The sequence below is a fragment of the Enoplosus armatus genome, chromosome 8 (assembly GCF_043641665.1).
Source record: "Enoplosus armatus isolate fEnoArm2 chromosome 8, fEnoArm2.hap1, whole genome shotgun sequence".
Taxonomy (NCBI): Eukaryota; Metazoa; Chordata; class Actinopteri; order Centrarchiformes; family Enoplosidae; genus Enoplosus; species Enoplosus armatus.
The window spans coordinates 13,191,931-13,210,747 of record NC_092187.1 but is presented as its reverse complement, the minus strand read 5'-3'; the positions used below and the strand labels follow the sequence as shown (position 1 = coordinate 13,210,747).

The 18,817-nt window shown below is 41.5% G+C and overlaps 1 protein-coding gene across 4 annotated transcripts; it reads right to left on the bottom strand.

Annotated features, from left to right (window-relative positions):
- Positions 1 to 1,021: 1,021 nt before the first annotated feature.
- On the bottom strand, positions 1,022 to 17,067 carry LOC139288672 (RNA-binding motif, single-stranded-interacting protein 2-like). 4 transcript variants are annotated; one of them, XM_070910043.1, is made up of 15 exons: positions 16,996 to 17,067; positions 15,214 to 15,216; positions 10,803 to 10,996; positions 7,520 to 7,578; positions 6,046 to 6,137; positions 3,647 to 3,804; positions 3,315 to 3,394; positions 3,059 to 3,168; positions 2,918 to 2,964; positions 2,733 to 2,826; positions 2,502 to 2,552; positions 2,277 to 2,387; positions 1,736 to 1,816; positions 1,550 to 1,640; positions 1,022 to 1,374 (listed from the first exon to the last, which is right to left on the bottom strand). In XM_070910043.1, exons 1-14 carry the CDS (start codon positions 17,065 to 17,067, stop codon positions 1,563 to 1,565), a joined length of 1,230 nt encoding a protein of 409 aa, XP_070766144.1. In that variant the 3' UTR covers positions 1,022 to 1,374; positions 1,550 to 1,562. The 4 variants fall into 4 exon arrangements, with proteins under 4 accessions (XP_070766144.1, XP_070766142.1, XP_070766145.1 ...); XM_070910041.1 differs by lacking the exon at positions 15,214 to 15,216; XM_070910044.1 differs by lacking the exon at positions 15,214 to 15,216 and having other exon boundaries at positions 10,803 to 10,993.
- Positions 17,068 to 18,817: the final 1,750 nt, after the last annotated feature.

Genomic DNA, 18,817 nt, shown 5'->3' with positions numbered 1-18,817 from the left:
TTTAAATAAGAAATGTAAAAAAACAAAACAAAACATGAGTGAAAAACAGAAATGCAGAAGTCGATGCAAACACGCAGCAAATGGCCAGTATTAAAGCATCTCTATACTGGCCACAATAATCCACTTTGATAGTGTTTTCTGATGATATAACAGGACAGAGCCACGCTTTACCTGCTGATCTCCATGTCTATGTAATAAGAACTTCATACTCTAATAACAACATCTAATTCTTGCTTCAGAAAATACATTTTTGAGGATTTAGTGGATTCCCCTTTTATAAAAGGGACATAAGGAAAAAACAGAAAACACAGCAATACAGATATTGCTATGTTCAGACAATTTGGTTGTCATGTTGTCATTAAAATAACTGAAGCATTACTACACCGATAGAAGGAAATCAAAAGAAAGCCTAAATAAATTTAAATCTCTTATTTACAGGCAGCTCTGTGTGAGATGTGATCCCTGTTAAGCAACTTTGGATTTCATCAAGTGAACCAATATTTAGAACTTTCTGATAATAATAATCTCTGGAATGCTTTATCTATTTAGCTCTAGACGTCTTCTCTGTCAAATCTGTCATTAACGACCATCATCTCTAAATTTTCTCATCTTTGTAATCTGATTGTCTGAAGCTTTGTCGAGATTGTTGGAACTATAAATTATTTGAGAGTCAAGTGCCAAAAAGAAGCGATACCACTTCAGGTACGTTTACATACCTGATAAAAGTCAGCACCATATCTGTCTACAATAGGAGCCATCAGCTTTTTGAATGACTTCCGTTTGTTTCTTTTTTTGCCTTCTGTATTCAAATAGTTGCACCAATCAATCAAACCAGGACACATGAAGCTAGAAACACACCAAAACAAAGAATTATGTACAAAAAGGCAGGTTTCAAAGCCTGAAAGTATCAGACAGAAATAAAGGAAAAGTAAAATCAGCATATCTTACAAAAGGTCAACACAAAACATGACTCAAAATAAAACTTGGTGTTGAAATGTTCTTTTCCTAGTTTCATTCTAGCTCCCCAGAGTAGTACTAGAAAAGAAAATGAATAAAGTAAAAGCCTAAAAAAAACCTTTTAAACATGTGTAGTGTGTGTCTGTGTGTGACTGTTACCAAAATAGATGCTTCTTGTTGTGTTCTTCCATTTCCCATTGCCTGCCATTCTCCAGCCTTGCTTGCTTGGAGTAAAAGAGTTTGTTTTAAAATATGAGTTTGTAGAAAATATCTTTTTATTTATTTATTTTTTTTGTCCTTTCTGTGTAACAGTCCGTGTTCCTCCCGAGGGTCTGGTGCCTTACGTGTGGAGAGGTCGCTGTGCCGGGTTTCAGCACACGGGCCCTTTGAGAGCCACTCCGGCTCCAGAGGAAAGATCTGACATGAGGTGACAAGACCAGCCAATTAGAAACAAGAGCTGCTGCTGCTGCTGCTCTGTCTCCTTTTTGGAGTCAACATCAGAGCAAGACACAAAATGCTTTTGAATGAAGATGTATGCACGCACAGACACAAGCACAGTCGCACACAGATGCTAGCAATGATCAAAACCCACCTCTGCCACCTCCTCACTTGTTATGCTGGTAGGAGTAGGTTGTGTGTTCTGTGGGTGTCTCTATGGCAACAGATTGTTGGACGGCACTTTCCTGAGGGAGGAAGCAAATATTGAATCCATGAGTGATTGTTTCACATAACATTTTAGTGCTACACTGCTCTAGTGAGAGAAAACAGAGGTCATTACCTCAACTGACATGTTGGTAGCAGGCACTTGGGTGTACTGGGGGATGTAGGTCCCCTGCATAGATGTGTTTGCAGGCATATACTGCAGGAGAATGGAGTTCGTTAGAGATGGCAGCTACATTGGCAATAACACTGTCACATGAAACTGCACTAGACAGGATTTATATGGGAAATTACACCTATCTTTATCTGCCTAAATTACAAAGGGGAGCTGAAACTCAAGATGAACATCCTATCCAATTCGTACCCTGTTCATTTACCCAATTGCCCAAAATAAAAGTCTAGTTATTTCCACCCTAAGGATTTGGCACATCCTTAAAAGTAGTGAATGAACAGCCAGGAAAAGTTGAGATCATTGCCTCTCACTGGTCAGCTTGGTATACATGAGTGTGAAGGTTACTGGCGTCACCTCATATGCCTTTTGCATGTATAAATTCAAGTGTTTTGCAGTTGCCATCTTGAGCCACCAATGTGTCAAATTGCCTAGTGCAGCATTAATTGTTAAATATCAATGATAGCTGAATGCTAAAAGCTCTACTGACTGTGCCACTGTTGCCCATGGAGAGGTGGCTGAGCTGCTGTGTCAGGGGCCCCATCATGGAAGTCGGCTGGATGGACATGGTGTGGTCCATTCCTGGCGTCAGGACTGCTCCCTATAAAAACACATACAGCAGTGTTAGCACTTGCCATTAGGTAAAAAGAGATAATAAAAGGCTTCTCCTGCAACAAAAACAGGAAGGAACGCCAACAGGATTCAAGATACTCACTGTGGGCGGCATGATGTATGACTGATGATGTAACCAGGATGGGTTGTGTACCTGCAGGAACAAGAAAGACACGCCGGGATAAGATTAGACTACAGACTACAACTAATGTTTCACAATTATGAGATTTATAGGTAAGTGAGCGCAGGACTGGGCTTTATTAAAACCCAATCTGTCACAGATTAACATCTGAGCTAAATCACTAACCCCCCAGCTTTGAGGGTCTGAAGCTACCTGGTAGGTGGACACAGGTGAATGCATGTATGGGGAGAGGGAGGTCGGCCCGATCATCCGGTTGGGGGCAATGCTGTAGGGAGAGGAGTAGAACCTACAGAAAGAGACACAAAGCTATTAGTCACCACAACATGACCGCACTCCCTCTGGGCAGACAAGGGATTTGTCAGACTAGCAGTACTGACCCGTTCTGTAAGGCTGTGGTGGGGTCATAGGTAAGGGTCATTCCTCCCTGGAGAAAAAAAAAGACCAAGGGCTTTGTCATTACGAGGCTGCTCGATGTTTCTACATCACAAGCAATGTGGCATAATAAAGCGTGAACTCACAGTGTCTCCATCTCTCGTCCAGGGCCGGCCGTTCTGCAGATATTTCCCTTGGCTCTGGCGCTTCTTCTGGCCTCCATCAGCAAATTTACACAACAAGGGCTCTGACGGCACTGGACCAGCAAGAAAGTACTATGTTATATGAAAATATATATTCAGCATGATAAATGTAAAACTCTTTGGATGAGATTATTTCCTATGCTACATTCAACCCTGATGTCATCTCAAAGACATGAAATGAAAACAAAAGAAACCTCACCTGGAACTCCAGGTGGAGTCTTGATATATTTTCCATTGAAATGTTGGATGATGGCTTCACATTTCTCCGTTGACTCCATCCTATAGGAAAAGTGTGTATTAAAAAGGTTACAAGGTGCTGTTAATCTTCTACCTGTACTGGCCAGCAGAGGGCTCACTCACCCTGATTAATACTGAAAAAATAAAGCTGATCTGTAACTTAAGTACTCTAATTTTAGAATTCTTCTTTGTGTAACTGGATATTTACTTCAAAGCACAGGAGGCTACACCATCGCTAATCAACTTTAACCAGCTGTCCTGACACATGTGACTGAATAAGTAATACGTTTATACCTGGCAAAGCCCACTCCTCGGCTGGTCCCATTGGCGTCACGGAGGATGCGAGTGGAAATGGCCTGGCTGAAGGGCTTCAGCATGTTCTCCAGCTCCTGCTCGTCCATGGACATTGGCAGGTTGGAGATGTATAAGTTGGTGGGGTCCTGCTCCTGTTGCTGAACGGAGAGAAGCCAAGAGAGGATTAACGAATAAGGATGTGGCGCAGATCTTAATTTCCAACTGTGTCATGATGTCAGGAGGCCACAAAAAAAACAAGAGCCATAGAAAAGCTACTGGCAATAGTATGAGGGAATTCATTTACATATATAAATATAATAATATGAATTTATACAACCCTATAACAGGAAGTGTGCAGGACATTAGACAGTTAAAAAAAAACATTCTGAGAGAAAGGGTTTGAAGTTGAAGGAGGATTTCATTTTGGCCTCGTATGAGAATGTGAGCTGCGAGGCTGAGGTCTAAGGAGAAAACAGATATTCAGAGATGGTGGAGATAATGTTCTGGCTGGACTTCAGCTGAACTTCTCTCTCATTTTGACTGTCTCTATTCCTGTCTCTTCATTCATCCGACCCATTCCTTTTCTTCTTCACACTCCTCTCTCATACTCCATCACCCGTACGTTATTACCTAAAAGGTAGAAGACAGGCCCATTGTGCGAGACTAGCCTCTTAAGAGGATGAAAGTGCAGGATCCAGGTAATGTGATATCAAAGCATAATTACATTTCAAATGGCTCTCCATCCATGGATGACCTAAAATGATTACGTGCTCTCGCTCAGTAGAGAGAATCGCAGCAGAGATATTTTGGACAAAGACCTTTAGAAGTGATCTGGAGAACATCTAAAGCATTGTGCTATCATGTCCCCACAAGGCTAACGTCATCATCCTGTTTCCTAGGTCATAATAATAATGCGTCGTTTGCATTCAAGTAGTTGTATTCATGTGGTAATCCCGACCTTGAATGCAGGCGCAGAGGCCGGCTCTGTTGGCTTGCATAAATCAGACAAATTATGCAGCTTTTCCAAATCTGAATTTGAAATTATTAGAAAACAACCTGAAAGAAACCCTTATAGTGCCGCAGTTTGATTTTATGCTTTTGAACTATATTGTAGGCCTTTTTTCCCCTTCTCTTTTCTTTGCTTCCTGCTCAAACACATTAATTTGACCAACAGCATCTTGTAAGATAACCAATCTGTATCACCCTCCAACCATTATGCATATTCATTATCTCAGAGTGCAGATGTGATTAAAAACCTGTAAATGCAGTGTGAATTAATTTCCATCCGATGAATAATGCATGTGTAATCGCTGAGACCTGCAGTGAAGGTGATTTCTCCTTCACCCCCTCCTCCTCTTCCTCCTTTGCAGCAGTGCGAGCTGCCGATGGAGCTCGAGCCCATGAGAGCGAGCAGAGAAGACCTGCTGCGGGTTTCAATCGCGCAATGAGTCAGAGTGAGTCAGAGAGAAATCTGACGCAAACATAAGCCTCGTTGTAAACCCGGAGTGAAGGGGTGAGTGGAATCAAGTTATTTTGTGAGCAAGGAGCCGTATGAATGTCAGTGATCCAGCTTAACGGGAGATCAGCTTTCCCAGGGTGTTGGTGGTGGTGTGTGTATATGCGTGCTTGTGAGTGTGTGTCATAATCCGGTTGAGGCAAGGCTGGTGAAGTGCATGTGTGATTGTCAAGTGTGTGTGTGTGTGTGTGTCGACAGGGCGGGTGGCTGGGCATAGGGCCCTGCTGACTGGGGAGCTGCTCAGACACTGACTCAGATGCCACCAGGGAGAACAGACAGGTCCTTTGTACAGGGCGCTCAGAGAGCAGGCCCTGGGACACACTCCCTCAACACCGTCCCCACTGTGAAGCACATACACACACATACACAACATGCACACCTGTACACATATGTACCTGTGTGCATCCGTGCTTTCCGTGTTTGTGCGCATATTCTACCGTGCATTAATGCCCATAAATATGACCGATTTAAGCATACACCCAGTGCACCGCCCTGCAAACACGCACAATGCACTCATGCACGCACACACAAACTGAGGCTTAATTGGCTTATATTCCTGAGCCGTGGCTCATATGACAACAAAAAAACATGGGGGAAAAGCAAGATAGAGCAAGAGCCTGAGACAGCTTTAAAAGAGAAATTCATAAGAAGCAGATAAAGCCAAGGAACAACCTTTCTGCAGCAAGGTTAATAATTCACCATTTAATTTCTAATTAATAATTCATCCTACAACGTTTTGCTGAGTCACTGTCAAAATGTCGTAAAGGTTTTTTTTTTTCATGTGCTGAGAATTTAACTCTGACAAACAATTTGAGTTAAGCTGACATCACGTTGTAATAATAATAAACCCACCAAATATTGACATCTCGAGTGGGGTTCTTACCTTGGCCATCTGAGCCTGCACTCCACCCGCCTTCAGCGCTGTCACTGCCTTCTGAGCTGAGGCTGGACTGTCAAAGTCAACAAAGCCATAGCCTGCAGGGACATACAGTAAGACACACAAGTTATGACAATGAGATGCATACTGCAGGACTCTATGGACACAGGCATGTAATTTGAACTCATGAAGCACTGATGGTAGTAGTGTAATCTTAAGAGACAGCTAGCTATGTTTTGACTGTTGACCATGGAGGACAGATGTGGAGTTACACAGCACCACTGCCCATATTATATCACACAATACACACGTGTTAAGTAGGTTTATTGTGAAGTTTAACACACAGTAAATACTTGGCAACTGAAAGCAAACAGCTGAACGAATAACCTTATAACTGCAATCTGTAACTTTCCACACCTTCAGACTACAGCAGAGATGGGAAACCATGTAGTGTCATGCTTGTGACGTGTTGTAATAGTAGATAATACATTATCTACTGAGGACATTAAGTTAAAACAGAAAATACTGGTGTATGGAGTGCATCTCCAACCATGGAAAATTAATACTTTTTCCTGTTTACAATCTGCCAAACAGGTGGTTGAAATACATTTACAGTGTATGGGCATGTAAATGTAAAAATAATATGGATTTCACATTTTCAATTTCAGATTCACATGTATTGACCTGAGACCATGGTAGCAAGGCAAATACAAACAAAAATATAAGATCATAATTAGAGCCGCAACGATTAATCCGGTGGTCAATTGACAGAAAATTAACCTGCAACTATTTCGATAATGGATTTAAGTTGTTTTTCAAGCAAAAATGGTAAAAAGAGTTACAGTTTCTCAAATGTGAACACTTTCTAGATTTCCTTGTCTTCTATGATAGTAAACTGAATATCTTAGGAAGACAAGACATTGACTCTGCGATGGGCATTTTTCACAGTTTTCAGACATTTTTTAAAACAACAGATTTATTGAGAAAAGAATCCAAAGATTGATGAGCATAATCGGTAGTTTGAGCCCCAATCATAATGGACAATGGAACGATGAACAATAGCACTTGAATGAGAATGAGAATGAAGTACAATATAAACTACTTCAAAGTAAAACATTCTTCAAAAAGGCACATCATGTACAAATACCTTTTGGTCTATCCAACTGTCATAATAAAATTGATATAAACATGGACGAACACTTTAAGTAATACTTTACAGTTGTCATTATAAAGGTTACAGAACCTCTGATTCCTATCAAAGCCTTTATATCCTCCAGTGACCTTCACTTAATTCTGGTGTTACTGTTGTCTGTAATTTCTGTTTTCATACAATAGGAACTTTTGCCATTTAAGCTCCTGTTACAATTCAACATAAAATCACACGCTGACATACTTTTGAGCTTGCTTTGCCACCTCCGTATGAACTGACCTCTCTCTGCTCAACAGTTACTTTCAACCAGCTGATGCCTTTACACCTCACCTTTGCACTTGTTGGTAGTCTTGTCCAGGATGGCCTTGGTGGACACGATTTTCCCATACCTGTAAAAACAGTGAGGTTTGTACTCAAAGATCGTCCTTGCACTGTGTACAGAAAAGAATTACTTGTTTACATGCAATATTAGCATTGCAACATTGCCCAGGCAATGTGATTTCTCTCTAAACGTAACACACCCTAAGAGACTGTGCTCCATGATGAGTGAATTATAATTCACCTGACAGATTCGGTGCAATGACACTGAACACAATTACACCATCTGATAATAAATGATGTGCATAGGGAAATCTTTAGGGAGGGGGTGGGAATTAAATGAAATAATAGTAATGTCCCGTGGGTTTCTGCAGAAAGAGCTATAGATTTCTCATATCTTATTCATAAATAAAATTAAAAAAAAAACAATGTTTCTGCTGTTTCCCAATGCTCTATCAATATAGAAATCCTGCATTATCTGTCCAGGTGGCCAGCTTTAGATAATGCAGATGCATTGGATATGGCCTTGCTCAGGCAAATGCATCTGTGCGGCAGAGTGTCTATCGGTTCCCATCTCTCCAGGCATGTGCATGCAGTGTAATCTGATATGCCTCTCCTTGGCTGTCCTGTCCAATGCTGGCTGCCAGCCATACTCTCATTCTACTAACCAGCTTCTCTTTAGGGCTAGGCAGCACTCGACCCTCCACTGGGTCTTAGTGCCCCTCGCAATGCAGTCCAGCTTTCATCCAGTGACACTGCACCACTGCCACATTTCATCTGAGCTAGAAGAGTCACTTTCAGAATATACTACTATTAATAGGGATTAAGCCATGATCTGCTAAAATTGTAATCTGACAGTTAATCTGTTGGATTACTCCAAATTGGAAATGAAATTGTTTCGTTTTAGTTAATTTAGGATTACATTTTTTATTACTTTTTTCCATTTAGAGAAAAATAAATCTGTAAATCTTTATTCCTTTAATAAAATGGTTTACGGTCTTCTGTGAAGATGATTGCGGGAATATCTGACAATTCTAAATTATTGATTTGGACACTACAGTACATCACTATATGTTAGGAATATAAATATTTAAGTATGTTCAGATTTTACTTGAACTAGGTCCCTCAAATTTCAATACAGAGCAGTGCAAGCAGACCAAACCATCATTGTTTGATCCTCAAATGCTGTTTATCATCGACTTAAATTCACATTATGGAACCCACTCCCTCTTTCTGCTTGATTATGTTGATCCACTGAGAGCTTTAAGAAGCAACTTAAGACATCTTTATAATCAATGGCTTTTAAGAGTGTCTGATTTCCTGTTCATTTTCATTGTTGGGTTTCGTTTGTGTTTATACCCTTCATGAAAACAAATGAAATTATTTTTTATTGACATTCAAGGTATCACAAACATTGTAATATGTTAAAATCATTCATCCTATCCAAATTGGTTAACTGAAGGTCTGTTGTATTATGCATTTGACTTCCTATATAACATTATTATTTCATGGAGTCTAAGCCATAAGATGCCACCAACTGGACTGGATGCATACGTCAACATTGTCTTCCTATATTTTTATCCGCATCATTATTGTGGGTACACGGCAATCCCACCAGTCTGCGACTTCACATTATGACTAATGCTGGCTGCACTCCCCTGCTTACACAGTTGAGATACCCGTTTACTTAATTGTGCTCAGGAACTCGGACGACATGATGCAGAGCGAAAAGAGGGGCTAGAGACTCAGCCATGTGTGAGAGAGCGCAGCATAGTCCAGCCCAATGTCCATCCATGGTCAACCACCGGAGACGTACCAGGGCAAGAACCAGAGCGGCAACTAGGCACCCAGAGAGACAACTGCAGGGGCCGGAGATGGAGAACCAACCCCCATCCCCTCCTCTCATCCTGCACTCCCAACACAGTACATCTCAGAGCCTGCATACAACAACTCTTAGTGTGGGGGAGGGGAGCTTTGGGAGTGTTGTGTCCTGACACTATGCCCACATTTAATGTTAAAACTTGAGTTAACCAAGTCAAATTCCCTCCATGACTTGTCTTCCCACTTTTAGTTTAGTTTTACATCCTCATCTACAAGCATTTCCCCTATTAACTATAATAGGATACAGTATCCTCTCTCAGTCTAGTTTAACTGAGAATTGCATTGGCCTTAATGTGCGCTGCTAAAAGGCAAATTTCATGCAGTGATTTTATCTGCTCTGTAAAAGCAGAAATATGAGAACTACCCCCACAGAACACCACCTGACACACAAACCCTGAACTCCATTCACTCCTCCCCCTGTGATTCTCTCCACCCCCCCCCCCCCCACCCCCCCCTCCCTTCATGCCATTGCCCTTGTTTGTCTTTCCCTTTCCCCTGGGCTCGCCGTTTCCTGTAGGGTTGGGCAGCCTCATGTGAGCCATATCTTCCAGACAGCTGTAAAATAGCAGGCCTCTCCCTCCCTCTCTCCCTTATTCAATCCCTCTAGCCCCCCTTTCCCTCCTTTTCTCTCGCTCTTCTGGTCCTCATCACCAGGCTCCAGAATTCAATTAAGTGAACCCAGATCATTCATCTCAGCCCTACTTGTTTTGATGTCTTGTACTGAAGGCCTAACAAATATATCAGATGGATTGGATGATGCTGTTGTTTGATGTCAGACTACATGTTGCCCACAACAGAGTTTTCCTTGAATCGCACTCACACTGATGAGCAACATAGTGTGGTATTTATAGTGCAGAATATGACTTTGAATTAGGATCTCATTCTCATCATGCTGCATGGTGATAATCTACAAGACGAAAGCACAGATGAGCAATAACTCCTACAGGTCAAAAGTCGAAGAAGGAGCAAGAGGAGACATACAGAGAGAATTAGCATGAGAGAGGGAGACTAAACATTCTGTACTGAGTTGTTGGAAAGTCTGCGCTTAGCTGTGCCAAACTAAAAGCTCTTAGTTTGCTGCCCCAAATGACTGTTGGTTTTTCCATGAGGCCACTAAATGATGGGCCTTGAAAACATCTGGATGAAAATATGGCCCTCTTTTTCGATCCAGAAATACCTGCTGAGGTGTGCTTTAGCATTTCAAGCCTAAGGAAGTCGTGCAAGTATGTAGTCATGCAATCCTTGATGCATTCAGCCAGCCAGCCATCATCCATCTATCCATGCACCCATCACTCTGTTCTATTTCAATCTACTCTGCAACTGCAATCTGTTTCATGCGCGCAGCGGGCAGCCAGAGAGAGATTTATTGGGTGTACATGTAGAGGTTAGAGCAACTGCTTTTAGGGTGACTTACGGCTGACAGAGTTTGACCAGATCCTGGTCTGTGGTCCCTGGGTGGAGGCCACGGATGTACAGGTTGGTTTTGCTCAGCTGCTCTCCCCCACTGCTGCTGCTGCCATTGCTGATGGAGGAGGTGGTGGTGTTGCTGTTGTTGTTGTTGGGGCTTGGAGGAGCCATGTGATGGTTGGAGGGGGACACATACGTCTGCTGCAGAACAAATAGAGGGCATAGTCAGATTTGGGATTAGGTAGATGAAATTGAATGTATGCACTGATGTAGTAGCTAACTGGATACGAAGCAAGAATAACTGACCTACTCAAACAACAGGCTTTTAAAGGCAGAATGTGAGCAACAGTGGCTGGTTAACCTAATGAGATGGTGTCAAAGGATCGAAACAGACACCTGTTGGTTTTACTGTAAATGTTGAGACCTTACCTTCATTATTATATATTGCATGTGCCATTCAAACTGACCTACTTTTGAATGGTATAGACCTTCAGAGAAATACTACTTTTGGCAGAAATGTAAACTGTAGAAATGTAAAGCATACATGAGAACTACGCTTTTGCACTTTCTTGTGATGGCAAGTGGACCCATTTCCAAATGTAAAAACAAAGCGTATAATATTAAATCTGGCAGGAATTAAAGTGGCTAGGCTCCACACTGCTGCAAGAGAGGCTTTTATGTTGTGGGTTGAAGCTGGAAGGGTTTTTGCGAACAAGTTTTTATTGGAGTATTTTGAAAGAGTTCCAATCAAGCTGTTCACAGGGAGATCTGTGGATTATCCACAGTAACCAGGACATTGTTTCTGGAAAGAAACATTTATATTGCCTTTTTCAAATTGAATTTTCCAGTGCTTTGAGGTGCAAAAAGCAAATTCCATTCACCACTATTGTATTGGGGTGGAGGCAGAAATCTCAAAACCTAAACTATCTGAATGGCTGTGGATGTTTCTATTAGATTTGGGCAAACTGACCTGTTAAGTGAAGATACTCTTATACTAAGCATTAAGGTCAAATAGCTACAATCGGGGACTGTATATATCAACAATGTAAAAAATGATATGCTCTGGGTTGTGTGCCCGTGCGTAACTTCACATTTGCTGAACTGATTTCATGAACTGGCAACTTGCATGCATACTCAATGCATTGTATGCGCTGGCTGTTTTTAAAAAAAACTTTTAACACTATGGACCATGGTCCAGAACAAACCAAATCAAATTGGTATGGGTGTAAAATGTCAGCTAAATTTGGCCTTGGTGTAGCCTTCCTCCCAGAGCTGGTGGAGGAGGAAGTGTTTGATTAGTTAGGGTCAGCAGGCTCGGCCCCAGGGAACAATGGGATGGCTTGTTGGACACCACAAGGTCAGCACTGGAGCACCAGCTTATTAACAGAGAGGGAGTTGTCAAAAGACTGCTAGAATCAAGCTAATTATGACCTCTCTGTTTCTGTCTGTTGTGGATCTGCTCTAACCAGCTGGTAGTAAGTTTAATTCAGATTTCAGAAACACAGAACTGAGATTGTTGTTTTGTTGTTGTGTTGATGTTTTTAGAGATCCAACTGTGGCTTGAAAAGTGAAGAACAAGATTTGAATGTTTAAAACTAAGATTTAATATATATAATGTTGGCAGTCTAAAGTCTGCAATGTTACAAAACTAGATTCTTCAGATCTGGTCTGGATGTTTGAAACGTGTGAAAAATGTGAAAAATCTGGGGGGGGGGGGGGGGGCAATATACCTGGGGCGGGAAGAAAGAAATATCAACCAATCATGCATGCTCCAATCAACTGATAGACCTCTAAATGCGTTTTTATTGGTCACACATCACGTCAGTCAATTCAGAAGTCCAACAACAACGCCTAAAATCAGGGAAACAGGATAAAGCTACATTAAGTTAGCTGGATGTTATGTCTGTAAGTAATTTGTGTGTAATGTTTGCGATGGGTCAATCAATATAAGCTCACAAGGTGTTCCTGAACTGTGAAAGACTTGTGTGGAAGCAACAGCATAGCTAACATTTAGCTAGCTAGCTGGATGGATGTCCTGGATGGAAGGTAGCTAGCTGTTGTCATTTAGCTATCACTGTACGTTAGATGCCCAAATAATGGATTTACGTTCCTTACACTTTTCAAAACTGTGTTCAACATAAAATTCATCACTCTTGGATAAGATTAAACTGATAAAACTTGAAGCCCCTCTCAGACACTATAAAATCTTTAGTATGACTTCATCTTATTGTTGGGGGAAGCTCCTTCTTGAGTCAACCTGAGTGCATGAAGACTTTTTAAAATCATGCTTCCGGTTTGCAAAACATTTATACTGCATTTCATTGTGTTCCCTCCACAAAGACCAGATTAATATCAAATTTAGATCTATAGCCGTCTGATGCAGCATACTTCATGCTAACTATCTACAGGCTAGCAGCATACATATAATAACACTGACATGTTGAGCATGTATGAGGATGATGTGTGAAACATGAATGCAATACTCCCTAATAAAAAGTCATTTTTACCTGAAACCCTGAATACAGGAACAATGTGTACTCTGATATGTCTTATTACTTATAACTTAACGTATATATGTGTAATATAGCAGCATCCTTTCAGACATTACTGACATGAGTCGCAGCACCAATCATTATTTTGCAGGCTTTATTGTATCCATGCTACCCAGCTGCCTTATGTTTTCCAAACTGTTCAGGAATCAGCCCTCAGAGCTTACGCCCTGTCTTTTTAGTCAAGCTGGGAAAATCACAGTGACTCACAGAGCCCATTCATCTTGGTCCTCTTCTCTAATCTCCCTCTCTTCTTTAGCATCAATAGTACACTGTTAGTTTTTCCACAATCACAGCCTCTTCCTGTGCTTTCCCTTGCCTTCACTGTAGGCGGCCCGCACACACTATCAGGAGGGATGCACCTGCAGAGGCCTGGGGAGATAGGATCTGACGGGAGGCCGAGTCCGGGCCCGAGCCTAGCTAGTGAGGCCTGTCTAATTGGGATCTGAGCTTGTTGGCGGAAAGTACTAATCCCTCTCATGTGCTCTCAAGTCAGAAGGCAGTGTCTCATTAAGACCGCTCTGCTAGGCTCCTTCTGAGAAAAGGATGGCAGCGAGTCAGATCCACACCTACTCCCCATCTGCCCCAGCACCAGTTCCAGGTGTTTTGCCACCCATGTAAGGTAATGCCTAATGTGCTGGTGCAAACACAGGCAAACATGCATGCAGAAGAGCACAGACATGCAGTTCGTTAGTCTGCGCCCAAAACCTGACCTCCTGGCATGTTACTGATTTCCTTCCTACTTGTTACTCTTCAGTTCACAGCCACCCTCATATCCTTTTACACAGTTCCTCACATACACAGTGTCATCTTGGAGCATTCTTTACATTCCTCTGCAATACACAAATGTTTCTGTTTCTCTCCTTGAAGTGGACAAGGGGTTGTGGGGGGGGGGGGGGGATGAATAATACAGGGTGAGCCAGGTTTGCCCATAAGAACACATAATAAAACAGGAATACAAACAATACAAAAAGGGTCCTATCGCCGCAGCAGGAGAACATAGGATTCAGTGGGGCTCGAGAACAACAGTACAGCCATCCATTTCTCCCCCTGCCAGGCTTCAAGTCATCTTCACCTCCTCTTTTGGTGCTTCTATCCACTCTACTACAACTACTACTACTCTCTGTATAGAGAAGCTGGACATATATTTAGTCCTCACATCCCATTACTATCAAAGAGTATGCACTTATAGTTGCAGAAGGATAAAGCAGCAATTTTTCTTATTGTGATAGTTGTGCAAAAAGCATAACTGCAGTCATTTGGACTACAGCGTGGTGCAGAAAAAGAGAGTGTGCTCCAGGCAGCAGCTGAAGACTGATGAGGTGATTACAGCTGGAGGGAGCAGAGGTGTTGCCTGTAGGGAGCGCAGGTGACTCAAGGACTTTTTAATCTGAGAGAGAACAATGTGTGCCAAATGAGGCAGGATGCTAGCTCTACAGTAATTACAAAGATATGAGTCTTGATTGTCTGACGCTTGAATGCTACATCTCTCTGGCAAAGCAAACCTTTTGTGCAACTGATACTGAGGATGTTAGAGCAATCTTACAAAATCTTCTTCAGGTCATCCCATTTAGTTCTTTCACTTAATTACCTTCATCCCAAGATAAGCATAAGCTTGCCTACAAAGTCCAAGGAAAAATAATTTAAAAAGGTGTCAAACATATGAATGATCTTAATTGGTTCCAAAATAAAATGCATGTTGCTTATCATTATCAACATAATGGTACTTTCTATAATCATACAGTAACATTTTAATAATGCACAAGTAAACTGTCAACATTATAATCTCTATATTACCAACAATGTTTTAAAACAATAAACATATTGTATCTTGAATGAGAGAGAAATAACATAAATGTGGAGTCCTACCTGCTTAGCTAAAGGAACTTTTAAAGGCACCGTGGAAAAGATCATAATGTTACAGACACAATGTCTTTATTTTATATTTCTGCAGCAGCAGGCAAAAAAGAAAGCAAGAAAAACAGCGCAAGGTGGGAAGAACCAAATAAGAAAAAAGGAGAAAATCCTTGACGTCCTGTGGCTAAAAGGTGATACTCCTCCTTCTCCTAACTTAATCCAGTTCCATTAAAAAACACCAGAAAAACCCTAAGAGAAGCTTTAAAAAGTCTTGTTTTCAACAGGTATCAAGCACCCTGAAGGCAGCAGAAAGTAAATTCTTAGAAGGGACTCATCAGTGAGGAGGAATGTTCATGCTGTCTTCTCCATGTGAACTGAACCACTGACAGACAAGAAATCAAGGTATGTGAAACACACAGGGGAGAGAGAAAAAAAGGGGGGAGTTAATCGAAAGCAGAGGAAAGGTGGGGAAATCTCTTAATCCTTTCTTTTCTCCGCCCTTTCTCCCGTAGTAAAAAACTCAGACCAGGGGTTACCACTTGACGCCGGATTTACAAGTCTTCCCTCTGTGTGACTTTGGCGCTCTAACAATACAAAAAAAAAAAAGTGTGTGCATGTATTCTTTCAAGAAAAAGGTTTGAGTTTGCAGAGCGCCTCTTGAAATGAGCACATTGTCTGAATCCAGGATTCCAGGAATTCCAGGTCATTAATCTGAGCAATCTGAATTCCTGCCAGCCGCAAGGCAGGGAAGGGAATAACACAGGGAAGGAGGGAGGTGTTTGATTTCAGCTTTGTTCAAACGTTATTCAAGAAATGCTGAGAGGCAGCCATCAACACACTTCATGTGCCAATCCAGTCACACTTTAGCTGCAACATTTTTCAGGGACATTTTTGAAATTAAATCTCAACAGTTTAACAATTCCTTCAAGGATCAGCACTCAAATCCTAAACAGTTCCCACTGTTGTTGAAAACAGTCCTGTCTAATCCTGCAATCCTTCTATATGTCCCAGAATTTAAAACGTGAAAGATCTACAGAGTCTGTACAGGCAGAGTGGTTGGAAATAGATAACAATGTCACTCCATGAATTATTCATATGACAAGCCAATCAATATTAGACCTTCTGTTGCCATTGCTCTATAACTGATCTGCACATACAGCCACATACAGTACATCTACATTAGACGTATTACATGGGCTCAGTAACTTTCCTCTTTTTCAATGTGCCATGCAACCCCTCTCAGTCATCATTAGTAGGACTGAAGGGGTGGGGCATATCGGTACGCGTAAAAGAGGAAAAAAAAACTTTGCTAACTTGAGGTTAATTCAATGAAAACATTACCTAAACGAAGACTCACTTGATTCAACCCTCACACATTAATATTAAAGTTGAATATCATAAGCCCCTTTTGAAGCTTGTCCGGAGCCTTACGAGCATCTACAGCACATTTGTAAGCTGGACTCTACGTGCAGGCTAGAGATAGGAAGACAACAGCGACCGTAATCGGAAAAAAACCCGAAAGCAAAGTGTGGTAATAATCTGCAGGCAACGATGTAACGGGCCCCGTGTTAGTTTGTAACAGTGTAACAACAACATTTTTAAAAAAGCAGACGGCACAGGTTGCAACAGCAAAGTAAGAGAGTTTAAACGTCGCCTGTGATCCACTTTCAAGGACACTGCAGCTTAAACAGCCGAGCAGCTTTTAACTGGAGAGGCAGAGCTCGAACAACACCGCATCGACAAACGACTCCAGAAAAGAGAGGATAGAAGAGGGGCTGTGTTGTTGTTATTTACCCTCTTGGTGTTTTTGCCGGTGTAGCCGTTGTATGGGTTGATTCCTGTCCTTGGCGGCACCGAGAGCAGCATTTTTACGCGGCGCTGTGTCCGGAGGAGCTGAGAGCCGAGGCAGGCAGTCAGCTGACGTCAGCCAGGGAAATACAGCCAGGAACAGCGCTCGTGATTGGAGTCGCTCTCCCCAGCTCTCTCTGATGTGCTCCACTCACTACACCGGCTATATGCCTTATCTAAGGGCTTTATACCCGGGGCGCCACGGGCCTCCTCTCCAACAACGACATGATAACACATTTTTACTCCGGAGATAAATAAGATGTTTTGATAGAAATATACATTCCACTGTGCCAAGTCACCAAAGTAACCCTGTGGGGGTTTAGGATTTGGTGAAGAAATACAAAAATGCAAAAAGAAGACTCCAATATTTGTACCAGAGTCAGGCGTGGAAATTGTTGATTTTGAGACTTTGTGCAAAAGCAGGCATGTTGCCCCTTGAATAATAACCCTCCACCCGTTCAGTCAATCTTTTTAGCAGCTGGTTTTAGTATCAAGAGGCAATAATGCACCAGAAGGGAGTAGATATGACTCATTGTGATCCGGAAACATTGTTACTTTTACAAACATGGGTTTTTTTTTTAATTATAAAATGACTTTTTGTCCTGATGTGGAGTCCTTCCTGCTTAGCTAAAGGAACTTTTAAAGGCACCGTGGAAAAGATCATAACGTTACAGACACAATCTCTCTATATTATATTTCTGCAGCAGCAGGCAAAAAAGAAAGCAAGAAAAACAGCGCAAGGTGTGAAGAACCAAATAAGAAAAATTATGAAATTATGAAATCCTTGACGTCCTGTGGCTAAAAGGTGATACTCCTCCTTCTCCTGACTCAATCCAGTTCCATTAAAAAAACACCAGAAAAACCTTAAGAGAAGCTTTAAAAAGTCTGTTTTCAACAGGTATGTGGCAGATTTTTCCTTAATTCCTGTATTTGATTTTTTTATTAGAAGACTAGAAATCTGTCTCCAAGCTGACTGTAGTAAATCCATCCCTTGATATAAGGGTGAGATACCATCATTCACGAAACAAAAGACATGTATCCATAGTTAGCAGCTCTTTACAGCTGGCTAACTATTATCATTATCAGTGGTTTCATTTGAATACATTCTCTCTTTGCTGTGCTAATATCTAATAAGATACGAGACATAAGTCCTATATTTGTTACATTACGCTACTTTTGGAGTAAACTAGTCCTATACACCAGACATTTGTGATCAAAGTGATGTATTACTGACAGTGATATTTTCCTTTTATTTTATTTGCCTGTGATCACTTATTATATAATGCTAATGTTAAGACTGGAAGGTGACTGCACTCAGTAACTCTACTAATTTCCATGTTATTCCATGTTTATGGATCTGACCCAAATTTAGAATTAACTCTTGATAAATAAAATAACTGTTTAAGTCAAAAACTACCTTTCATCCCTCTGCCTTTGCATCAGTTGTCGTGCTTTTAGACGGCTCTTGATATATTGTATGAATAAAAAAAGTGTTGTGCATGTCAACAGAAGTTGCTTGGCAACTAAAATCCCCTGACCCTTCTGCCTTGTCTTGCGTACCCTGACTGATTAGCCCTCCAGTGTGTAGAAAACATATGCAATTGTTCATTCAGCCATACCGTGTGTTTTCTCTAGCCTTGGCATTTGCATAATACATCTACAACTGCAAAATTTCTGCAGCACAGAAAGACAGAGGACGGGCCCATGTATTTGTGTTGATCTAGATGCACAAGGGATTTCATCCTGATTTCATCATGACGGCCTAGTC

Coding starts and splice junctions, on each gene's coding strand:
- LOC139288672 (XM_070910043.1), bottom strand. CDS start 17,067: ATGCTGCTCTCGGTGCCGCCAAGGACAGGAATCAACCCATACAACGGC. Junction 3,169..3,314: donor GACTCCACCTGGAGTTCCAG/GTGAGGTTTCTT, acceptor TTGCTGGTCCAG/TGCCGTCAGAGCCCTTGTTG. Junction 1,817..2,276: donor CCATGGGCAACAGTGGCACA/GTCAGTAGAGCT, acceptor ATTCTCCTGCAG/TATATGCCTGCAAACACATC.